General features: G+C 39.8%; 1 protein-coding gene across 1 annotated transcript; it reads left to right on the plus strand.

Moving 5' to 3' along the window:
- Nucleotides 1-2365: 2365 nt before the first annotated feature.
- abcg2b (ATP-binding cassette, sub-family G (WHITE), member 2b) lies at nucleotides 2366-11662 on the plus strand. The gene is made up of 15 exons (XM_020639722.3): nucleotides 2366-2643; nucleotides 3532-3591; nucleotides 3691-3808; nucleotides 3901-4056; nucleotides 4895-5052; nucleotides 5322-5473; nucleotides 5795-5887; nucleotides 6458-6609; nucleotides 6980-7131; nucleotides 8128-8217; nucleotides 8749-8873; nucleotides 10075-10229; nucleotides 10353-10442; nucleotides 10554-10606; nucleotides 10693-11662. The coding sequence occupies exons 1-15, from the start codon at nucleotides 2492-2494 to the stop codon at nucleotides 10838-10840; spliced, it is 1854 nt and encodes a 617-aa protein (XP_020495378.1). The 5' UTR covers nucleotides 2366-2491; the 3' UTR covers nucleotides 10841-11662.
- Nucleotides 11663-12120: the final 458 nt, after the last annotated feature.

The following is a 12120-nucleotide window of genomic DNA, read 5'->3' on the forward strand; positions in this document are numbered from 1 at the left end:
CAGCACTGCAAGAAACGGTTGCCAGTCTGACGCACCTCTCCTTAGAGGAGATAGCCGACCTAAATAGCTATTCAATTAGCATTTGTGACAAGAAGTTAAAGGAGCTCGTTGATCAGGCCAACCACCGAGCCAGGAAACCCCAAAGCATAATCCTGAATGTTCTTGGGCAACTCCTCCTTCTTTCCCAACGCAAGTCCTTCCTGCAGCAAACCCAGCTGCAAGTAGAAAAAGAAGCCCTGCAGAACCACATCCAATCCCTGTTGGCAGAAAATTCACACCTTTGCAGGTTTGAATCACCACATAGGGAGGGGGGTGACTTCTCAGCCCCCAGAGGCAGAGATAACACCAACCCCCCTCCTGCTACCTGCAAGTCCACACCGCATGGTCCACAGCTGAGAAGTTCCGAAACATCAGATGAATCGGATGGCTCCTGTCCACCCAGAGATCAAAGAATGCGCATAAGGCTCATTGAATCCCTGGCGGAGGATGTAGACCGGTTTGACCCAGGTAACCCACATTTCAGCATTGATGATTACCTCAGAGAGATCAACCTGCGCCTCTATGATCTACCTGATGCATCCACACGAGAAAAACTCAAGCTGATCTGGAAGACAACTTCCAGGAGTGTCCATGACTTCATGACTACCCTCCTGCCTGAGATCAGAGACCAGTACTCAGCACTCTGCAATGCTTTGTGCGAGGAATTTTCCACCTACACCGACCCTGTATCTGCCCCTCTTAGAGCCTTTAGTGTCTGGCACCAGAAGCATGAGGCACCCAAAGATTATTACCGGCGCCTAAAATCTGCATATTTCCAGGGACGTAATGCTCCAGGTTTGGAAGAGGACCAGACTTTCAAGTCCTTATTCCTGCACAATCTGCATGGCTGTGTGCGTTACGATGTCACCATGCATTGCCGAACACATCAGCTTGGTATGCCAGAAATCAAGAAATTTGCACAGGTGGCTTGGGAAACACGCATACGTCCTGGGTTTTGGAAACACAATAGTGACCTAGCACTAGAAGGAAACAAATTGCCTGATGCTATGAATAAATCTAAGAAACCGCATCACCGGCAGAATAGACAAACAGAACCAGGGGGGTGAAGGAAGGAGCCAGCCACAGGGTAGTTCCCAACCTGAAGTACTGATCACCACCAGACCCGAACAGAACTCTCGGGATAGCCGAAGCCCCAGACAGAGGGGTAGGCATAATCAGAGTTCCCATGAACTTCCTAAGGAAGCAGGTTCTGATGGGGGAATGGAGAACATGATCCGGAGGTGTGTGACAGAGGTGATTAGACAGTTGGAAGCCTCCAGCCCTTACAAAGAACAAGGTTCTGACTCCACAGTGGGGAGGGGGGAGTAGCCTCCACTGTAAAACCCACCAAAGTCACTCAGCGTTAATGCTTTCTAGTCTCTGTTTTATGACCTGACAGTGGTAGTGAGACACATAAAATACATATACATTTACACAACTACATGCCACAGACACCGTCCCAAAGGTTTACTGCTGCCCAGGCTAGTAGTTAGCCCACAAATCTACACCTTCTCTTTCTCTCCCCCTCTTGCTTGTTTGTTTCATTTGTTTTGTTAAAGAATGCACCTTGAGTAGTAAAGCTTTGCTAATGCCTGTTTATGTTTTATGCCTAGCGTTAGACATAGTTAGACAGTCTGCCCAGACTTTGCCTCAGTGTCTGCCCAGACCAAAATGCCTCTAATATCTCTGAACTGTTAACCCTATGGACTGCTTCCCTAAGGAACTGCAAAACTGGGATGTGTCTCCATCCCAGACACATGGACTGTTTGGTCCGTGAGCTGCCCTGAAGATCGTAACCTGCATTTCGCTCTTCATGACAAGGGGGGATGTTGGACCTCAGCCATGTGCATGGGACAAGAGACTCAGGCCTGTATCACAGTTCTCAAGCCTGACTAGAGTATTTTGGCTCTAGAGTATCCCAGGCTTGAGAACTGTGATACAGGCCTGAGTCTCTTGTCCCATGCACATGGCTGAGGCCCAACAAACACAACCCATCAACCCCAACGCAACCTTAATGGGATATTGCCACCATTCTCTCCAGCTCCTCATTGTCCCCAAAAAACAAAAAGGTTTTGGCAATGTTTTTATAAAATACACATGCAATATGTAAGCAGCAGCATACTCTGTAAGCGTTGTTATCTGTTATTATGAAATGTTACCACATAGCTTGTGGTTCCTCTGTGTTAAGTTATTGCAATGGTTAAGATGTTGGGTTGAAAGTTCAATGTCAGACTATCTTTTAAACAACTAGAAGTCCATGGGCTGCCGATTAAGGAAGTCCAAAGATCAAATGGTTTTATTACAGAAACTTACTGATTGCACACTCCCTCACCTCTCTTTTCGTATCTCTCCATCAACAGCACATTGGTTTGTGTGTCAGACTGAATCGCTCTCTTTCTTTGAAAGCTGGTTTCTGATTCCCTCTTCTCTGGTAACTTTACTGTTTAAGAAGATGTCTAAAACGGACCAGGTTGTGGGCGATGTTGAAGAGTATTTCCAGGAACGAGGACCAACTGTCACTTTCAGCAAATTGCACTACAGTGTTCAGGAGACGAGATTCTGCTGCAAGAGAGGTCATGAAAAATACATCCTCAAAGATGTGAGGTAGGATAAAATACTCACCTTGACATGTCAGTCTTTCTTGCTCGCCATTGATACTTCTTTATTCAATATAATTTAAATTTCCGCATGGGCTGTTACTCTTTCATATCGAACCATATAAGTATGTGATTAAGTTTGTAGCTCATTTGACCAAACTAGGATACCCATTTTCTAAATTTTAGAGAACATTTATCAAACTAATTTTATACATCAAACAGGGGCTGGTGTTTTGAGTAGACAAGCTGAGGGAAGAAAATAAATATCTGGAAAACAGAGTCAATAATTGTCTTGCAGCAATCAAATCCCAAGCCTGAGGGGAATTTATTTAGGCTACATTATGAAAATCACCTTTTCCATTGTCACAGAGTTTGTTTGGGACAAGGTTATTCATGCATGGTACAATAAGTAAAAAAAAAAAAAAATCCAACCATGAAAGTTGTTTAAAATGCACTAAATTTTGCAACAGTAAAGATTAATGCACATCGTGTTGTACAGTTATGGTCAATAAATGGTGGTAAAAATATTTCTATGAATTGTATTTGTTAGACATCCTTATGAAATGAAGACAACATTTTCCAGAGATTAAATGAGCAGTGAAACACTCTGCTCAAGAGTCGTGACACACAGACACATCTGTAACATTATAATAAATTAAATATAATAAAAATGATTGAAACAATAATGCCACCATGGTTTGATAAACAAAAGAAATGCAAGACTGTCAAGTAGTTGTATTGTAAATCTTTAAGCAAAAACATGAGAATGTTGTAGATAACACTGTTAACCTGTGATACAGTTTATAGTTGGGAGGATACATTTTGTATTGGTTTTTATCACTTTGACATGCACTATAAACAAATAGACTTAACATGATTGGATTGGTTGTTGCAGCGGCATTTTGAGACCTGGGATGAATGCCATCATGGGCGCCACTGGAAGCGGTAAAACATCGTAAGAAATATTCTCACTTTTTCAGACACTAATAATACTGTCTCACGCATATGCACAAACCCAAGCACATACATGTTATTTTCTTTCTCTTTCTGTCAGACTGTTGGATGTTATAGCAGGCAGAAAAAACCCTGCAGGACTGAAGCAGGGAAAAGTGTTGGTGGACGGCAAAGTTGTCACGTCTGAACTCAGGCTGAGCTCTGCCTACGTGGTGCAGGTACAAAAAACACACACATACACAATCTAAGACATCATTGTCCTTTGGATTCCTCAACGTAGTTCATGACTTTATCACACATGTGCTTCCAGGATGATATTCTGATGGGTACCCTGTCTGTGAGGGAGAACCTTCTGTTCAGCGCCAACCTGCGTCTCAACCCTAAGCACCACTCCTCCTCTGACAAAAACAGCCGAGTTGATGTCATCATAAAGGATCTGGGCCTCACAGACTGTGCAGATACTAAGGTGTTACACACACAAGCTAGTCACTGTACAGTTCCACTGGAAAAAGTATTCCTAAACACTGAAGACTGTTTCTTTATTGATAGCCTATCTGAGACAGATAAAAGCAGAAACACTTGATTAAATAAGAATCAAAGATATGTAATAAAATGTATGATATAGTTACATTTAAATGTCCCATCAAAGAAACAAAAAACGAATATATAGTAGTATGAGTTTCCTGACATAAGAATGTAATTATATTTTTACAACTGACAGACTTCGATGCTCATACCTTTAGTCAATTACAGTTCCTTTTCAATGTTTGCCTTTAATTAATTTGTTTATTTCAAAGGTAGAAAGAGTTATTGATAAAGCATTTGCTCTGTCGTAAGTCATGACGTTGCTGAACATCCAGTCAACATTTTGTGACACATGTGATAAGGTGATGCTGTCACTTCTAGAAAAGTTTAAATTTTCTGTATTTTCTACTTTTGGATTTTTAAGTTTTTAGAATTTTGAAGCATTCAGTGTTAAAATTTGTTTAATGCGTGCAGTGCAGATGTTGTATCATATTTAATAATCGTGATCTAATTATCAATTAAAGTTATCAGGAATATAATTTTTGCCACAATCATGCAGGCCAACTTTAACATTTAAGTTTACATAAAAAATATGATCATTCTAAATAGACTTTTTTTCAGTGCGTGAGTACAAACAATACTCTTATGTAACATCATCTTTGACACTTTTTGTTGTTTTAGGGTTTAATATGTGTGTGTGTGTGTGTGTGTGTGTGTGTGTGTGTGTGTGTGTGTGTGTGTGTGTGTGTGTGTGTGTGTGTGTGTGTGTGTGTGTATAGATAGGGACAGAGTTTCTGCGTGGTGTATCTGGAGGTGAGAGGAAGCGATGTAGCATCGGGATGGAGCTCATCACTTCTCCCTCTCTGCTGTTTCTTGACGAACCGACCACCGGCCTGGACTCTAACACTGCAAACTGCATCATTGGCCTACTGCACAAGTACAACAGTATTACTATTTCATCTCACATTAGGGAGCATAGACTTGCACATAAGGCACAAATGAAACTACTCAAGCATGCACGGGGTAAAACAGCGGGTGATGTTCTGTTCAGTGTCAGCTTTAATTAACATCTGCTTATTTTAATGTAATGTTGACGCACAAAGCAGAATCAACATTCCTGATGCCTCCCAGCATCTTCAACATTTACTTTTGATTTTGTGTTTTCTGCAACAATATCCATGTAAATATGTCATTATGTGTGTTCAGGCTGTCCAGAAGAGGCAAAACTGTGATCTTCTCCATCCACCAGCCACGCTTCTCCATCTTCAGACAGTTTGACCACCTGACAATGATGCATAAAGGGGAGGCGGTGTACGCTGGAGCAGCAGGCCAGGCACTGGAATACTTCACAAACCTTGGTATGTGTCGGTTGCTATAAAATATGGAGAACCTTGCCTATGTGTTTTCATAAAATATACTGAGTCCATACAAACAAAAAGGGAAATATACCAAATGGTTTATGCAGCTTGTAGTAAGCTACCTCATTTGTTACTACTGCTTTGACCTTACACTCATGCAATCTCTTCTGCTACCTTTTCCATCTCTGCTAAGCTAGAGTAAACCAGCTGTCAATGTAGTAAACTGTTCTATTTGAATTATGAGATTTCATATCAGGATATTGTTTGACTTCATAGAGACACGTTTTTTTAAAGATTCATGCGTGTATGTTTTTAATACAGGCTACCAAATAGAGTCCTTTGACAACCCTGCTGATTTCTTCATGGACATTACAAATGGAGAAGCGAAATCAACATTAGAATCACTTACTGCAGGTACGCTGTCACAAAACACAGACAGCCAACATCAACTCAATGTGTCTTTTGGTAATTTAAAGGTAAGAATACATCTAGGTGTACATTTTTAGACATTTGGGTTCAATAAAGTGGTAAGTGGTTTAAAAAAAAGTATAGCATTTTTTACGGCACCCTCCACATGTGGAAAAGACTCAATTTGATCCTTGAAAGAAAAAAATGTAACTGGTTTTAGCTCTGATAAGGGTATAGTAAGATTGATAGTATTCATGAACAGTCGGGAGGTGATGAGCTAAGTTAGCTCAACACTTGGAGGGTTGGTCTGTCATAAATATTCCTTGAAGAATACCTTTGTTTAGTCTGGGCTGGTGGCATAAAAACTTTACAATAATGAAATAATTATATAATTCAACACAGCAATTCTTCCTGGAAGTAGTTACACCACTGAACATGTTTCAATAAACAAGATAATGTTTTTAATTTGCAAATCACACAACTCTTGAGTAATAGGGAGGAGATAATGATGGTTATATTTATTTTTATCTTATCTACAAAATTACTTTGTATAATTGCCTCTCTCTGCTTCCACAGTGGAGAGTAAAAACCCATTGGCATCAATGTACCGCCAGTCCAAACTGTGCCAGACTATGCTGGAGGAGTTGGACCATGTGACCCAGCTCATCACTGAGGGAGCCAAAGGCCAAGATCGGGCGACTGACTATGCAACGTCTTTTCTCTATCAGGTCACCTAAACAAAGTCAGAAAAAGATGAGAAACTGTGGATAATACATATTTTCTAGATTTAAAAGTATAATAAGCAATTTTAGGCAATAAAAGTGTCAGTTGTTATCGATTTTGTGCTTAATGGAAATTTAAGTGAGTTTATGATGTCATGTCTCAGAGTTTAATGAAGGAGCCAGCCAACTTTATGACTTCTGCTTGACTGCCTGAACCCTGTTTATAACTGTCATTGAGCCTATAAAATAATTCCCTTCTGTCTTTCTGTGTGTGTGTGTGTGTGTGTGTGTGTGTGTGTGTGTGTGTGTGTGTGTGTGTGTGTGTGTGTGTGTGTGTGTGTGTGTGTGTGTGTGTGTGTGTGTGTGTGTGAGACAGATGCGTGTGGTGTGTGGCAGGACAGTGCGGAACACTCTGAGGAACCCTCAGACCTCTTACGCCCAGTTAGCTCTCAACATCTTCTTTGCCATTCTGGTGGGACTCATTTATTACCAAATGCCATTAACGCTGCCTGAGGCTTTACAGAATAGGTACATTACACAGAAAGCCAACTTCATTTCAACCGTGTGTAACTGCTTATTTTCATCTCTTCAGTTCTTTCCTTTTGTAACATTTACCTCAGCTAATCCACAGGCCAAATAAATATCATAGAAAATAATAGTACAGGTTTCTTCTTTATTGTAGTACTTAGTAAAGTACATTTCATCATGGGGTAGGCAGGAAAATGTGATGAGACAATAGTTGTGAATAACTCTACATTAGAAAAGGTTTCCAGGATAAATATCTGATATGGAAAGAAAAAAAGAGTTAAACAAGATTTTGCTTTTATTTAAAGGGGACATATTATGAAACATCCTCTTTAACAGTGTTTCTGAACATATATTTGGGTAACCTGAGTGTCTACCTACCTACAGAATGTTAAATAAAAATCCATCCAGTCCTTTGTATGTGGTCTGTATAAGTCCTACAACACCGAGAAAAATGCTCCGTTTCAAATTTGCTCAACTTGTTATGTCACTAGTTGGATTCTGGTAAAAAAAAATACCTTCCCCTCTCCTGATATTGCCACCCATAGACTGCACCCCCAGTCTAGAACAAAACATTTGCGCAGGTCTGCCATTTTTATTCTTGCTACAGAGGACTGATGTCTACCGGGAAAACTCGGGGGGGGGGGGGGGGGGGGGGGGGCTCATTGAATTTAAAGAGACACACACACCAAAATGGAGCGTTCTGAGAGAGCTGGCTTATACAGAAATAATTATACACAAACCTCCTCTGGTGCTTGATTCATGTGATATATTGACCACAGCACAGATGTTTCATCTAGACGACAGGGGACTGTTTGAAAAGGCAGAAAAGTTGTATAATATGTCCTCTTTAAAGATAAGTGCTAAGGTAGTGGTGTCTGAATTGAGTTGGGTTTTTTTAAAACTAAATGAGCAAGATAAGAAAAACATGATGTCAACTAATGTGATTTGATTATATGTGCAAGTTTATGGGCGCTAACCTCTCTCTTTCTGTGACAGGAGTGGAGCATTCTTCTTCCTTATCATCAACATGGTGTTTGGGAATCTCTCTGCTGTTGAACTCTTCATAAACGAAAGGGCGATCTTCATGTGAGTTAAAGTTAGTTGTGTGTTGAAGTGCAGGCGTTTGCAGAAGGTACATGACTACATCGGTGTTTCGTGTTTAGATAAATTGATATGAGTCACATTTTCCTTTTTTTTTAAATTTTTTAAATCTTATTGAAATCGAATAAACAAGTGACAATTTGTATTTAAAAGTACCAAATCCAGCTCGGTAAAGTCATTAGTGCTTTTTGTACTTTTGAGTCCTGTGACTTTCAGCCCTAAACCTTTTCATTCCTACATGTGTTTTTTTCAGCCTGAAGTTATCTTCAACAGCTGAGCTTTTCAGTTTTTAATAAAGGTTACTATTACACATTTCGGAATATATTATGCATTGGTTGGGCATATTGTGTTTTGCAACTTTTTTATGCTTGCATGTACAATGGAAGCTCAAAAGAGAGACATTAATAAGACCTGTATTCTTGCAGTAAAAACTGTCAATCTTTTATAATACAATGTTTGAACTGTGTTGTACTGTTTGTGTTTATGTGTTTCTGTCATTATTCATGTTTGTTGCAGACATGAGAACTCCAGTGGTTATTACCGCACCTCTGTGTACTTCCTGTCAAAGATCTTTGCCGACCTAATCCCAAACCGCATCATCCCCATCTTTGTGTTTTCAGCCATCGCCTACTACATGATGGGTAACTATCATTTATAAGTACTTACCACAAACACACATCAGACTGTCTCATGCAGAGGAGCAGACTCCCCTGAGGTTGCCAGTCTTTTCAGTGATCTTCTTTTGTCATTTTGCCCTGATGACTAAAGCCTCTTTCACACATGCGATCCAAAAAATGTCTAGAAGTTTCTAGAAATGTTCATGAGAGCATGGTTGGGATGGAGTTTATTGTCCACACTTGTCCAGCACAGTGTGAAATTTTCCTTGTTGAACGAAGGGGGTGGTGGGAAGGGAGCTGGGGATGAGTCTGGGGAGGAAGGACATGATGCCTAAAGCCAGTGGAAGTCCCAGTGCAATGTTTACAACATGATGGCTACTAAGACATACAACAACGCTCATAGGCGCGAGAGGGTGGGGGCTGAGGGCGGATTGTCAATGAGGGCCGGAACACATGCATTATGTAAAAATTAACTATTTTACAATAACTACTGTAAAAATATTTGTTTTTAAATTCTAACAACACATTGTTATAATTTATCAGAAAATCTGTTGAAAAATATGTGACAAATATGTGCCTATATAGTTAACTACTCTGAAATGAAAACTGCATCGTGTCACGTCAAAGTGTAAAAGGTCAACTGCAAGTCAGCGTATCTTTTTTTCTATCGTATCTATTTTTTTTAATTTTGGGGCTTTTGGGGCCTTATGGAGAGATAAGACAGTGTATAGAGTCAAAAATCAGGTAGAGAGAGTGGGGAACAACATGCGGATTCGAGCAACAGGCTGGATTCGAACCCGGGCCCACTTGGAGGACTATAACCTCTTTACATGGGGCACGTGCTCTAACCACTACAAAAAAATGTACCTACATGTGTGATACTGTCATGTGATATTTTATGGCCTGCAATACAGTTTTACAGCAGGCTTTTAATTAATTTACTTATGTGATGCACTTAAAGATTATTTTTGAAGAGTATTGGCTTCATCATGAGGGCTTCATGTTTTGAGACATAAAATCTAGATTACATAGAGATGCCTGATTCAATTTTTGGGAGTCTTCACAAGTTTATGCTCCTACTGTTGATCACTTTTTGTCTGAAACCTTGACCTCTCAAAAAAAGGTTTTACCTCTGAACCTTCACCGTTCAACCGGTAAAAGCTCTGGATTTCACAACAATACCAATTCTTATTTTGATATAGTATTTTTTCCTTCCATCTTTCAGGGTTGAAGCCTGCCTTTGTAGCCTTCATGTGTTTCGCCCTGACCATGTCTCTGGTCAGTCTGGCAGGAGTCGGGTTGGCCTTCCTCGTATCAGCTAGTGTGTCTTCATTTGCCATGGCTAACATTCTGATCGCTCTACCCTTTGTCTTCATGATGGTAAGATGCATAGTCACACAGATAAAATACATGACAGACTTCATGTTATGTACTATTAAATATGTAGTAGTATCTTTTCACAAGTGTAATAGTCATTATCTTCCATGTTTCCCCCTATAATAGGTCTTTGGAGGTTATCTTGTCAATCTAAACTCCATGCTGAGTTGGCTCTCCTGGCTAAAATGGATCAGTATCTTCAAATATGGACTGGATGTAAGATACGGAAAATAGGCAGAAAAGGCGCATTATGGTGTGGTTGTGAGATCATTCTGATAAAATCAGTACTGAGGAGGTTGTTTAGCTCAATCTCTTTTTGTTTCTCAGGCTGCATTCATCAACGAATTTAAAGGACAGCTGTTCTCCAGCAACACCACCATGTGAGTGCTGAACAGTGACACCGCTACTTGTTTAAATACAATCACACACATTCACACAAATTGAGTCTCTCTCTTCTGTGCTGCAGCATCCCAGGGGAGTTGTTCCTGAAAGGCCAGGGCATTGACTACTCCACATGGGGCTTCTGGCAGAACCAGGTAGCTCTGCTGGGAATCACTTTGGTCTGCATGTTCCTGTCCTACATACAGCTGCGTCGAATCAACCGCTGGAAGTGATTCCTGTCCATCTGTTCTTATATCCATTAATCAAGCACTATGTCTTTATCTAACTTATTTAACAGGCCTCAGATTAAACACATTGCATCATTAGGAGAACATTAAACTAGAGATGCATTGGGGTTTTTTTTATGTGTGCACAGGATTAGCTTTATTATGTGAATATTTAATTTATGATTCAATGTCAAAATTCCTTTATCTTCCTCTTTGTCTCTCTCTCTCTCTCTCTCTCTCTCTCTCTCTCTCTCTATCTCTCTCTATCTCATGCTAGCACACATAAACAAACACACGTGTTGTAACATTTGAGTCTCCGGAGGATTAGCTGCCGCAAAGCACACCTGGTGTGTGCACGAGGAGAGTGTAGGCGAAAGCAACCGTCAAGCTGACGTCTAAATCCTCTCTAAGCTCTTTAGAGTGAGTTAACATTAACTACAGTCAGGAAAAGATGTGCACAATCCACATGTTATCAGGAATATCTAAGCAAAACAGTTTTTAAAGGATAAAAGCCAGAGCATAAAGCTTTTCCCTTTTTATTCGTATTATGCAGAAACAGTGAAAAATTGTCGTTTCATATCCTTATTTGTTACAAACTTTATTTAAGATTTAAAAAATAATCTTGAAGTTTATCACAGTATGAGTGTAAAGTATTTAAATGCCTGCTGTAAAACTTTCTTGCAGGCCATAAAACATGTGACAGTATCATATATGTACTTTTTTTTGGCCAGCTTGTCAATGTTTTGTGTGTAGTTATATTAAGGAAAATAATCTGGTAATCAACAAGAATTCCATGAATATTATTGCATTAAAAGGAAATATTATGTACAGTATGTCATGTGAAACTTCATACACAAATCTTTCACAAAACAATCATCATATGTGCAATCTTTAGGATCTTCTCTAGAACTTCAGATGAAGTTCTGTTTTGTGTTGGAATAATGCTGGTTGCACAGCTCTGTATCATATTTAACTTCTGATCCATGTTTATTATGTTACGTTAAAGGACAGTGTCAAACTGCAGTTGTTTTCCTTGGTGTCAGCCCTATCAGGCAACATCATCAGGGAAGAGTTTTCTTTCCCAGTGCTTTTCAAGAAATCAGCTGATAAAGACTTCTATTTGCACATATTGAACAGTGAAAAATAATCTTATCAGCACGTTTGAGATGTGAGATTCCTAAAAACCTCTCTCATCCCAACATGTTTAAAAGAGAAAATAGATGTTCAATAAGTTACTCAAAATACGTTTCAGTGGTTCTTGCAGGAGAAGTTTTTTGTATGCATTT

Source organism: Labrus bergylta, chromosome 1, assembly GCF_963930695.1.
Source record: "Labrus bergylta chromosome 1, fLabBer1.1, whole genome shotgun sequence".
Taxonomy (NCBI): Eukaryota; Metazoa; Chordata; class Actinopteri; order Labriformes; family Labridae; genus Labrus; species Labrus bergylta.

What these genes read in the sequence shown, in the direction of transcription:
- abcg2b (XM_020639722.3), top strand. Translation starts at nt 2,492, where the DNA reads ATGTCTAAAACGGACCAGGTTGTGGGCGATGTTGAAGAGTATTTCCAG. An exon ending in ATCATTGGCCTACTGCACAA is followed by an intron (nt 5,053 to 5,321) that starts GTACAACAGTAT and finishes ATGTGTGTTCAG; the next exon opens with GCTGTCCAGAAGAGGCAAAA. An exon ending in CAACGTCTTTTCTCTATCAG is followed by an intron (nt 6,610 to 6,979) that starts GTCACCTAAACA and finishes TGTGTGAGACAG; the next exon opens with ATGCGTGTGGTGTGTGGCAG.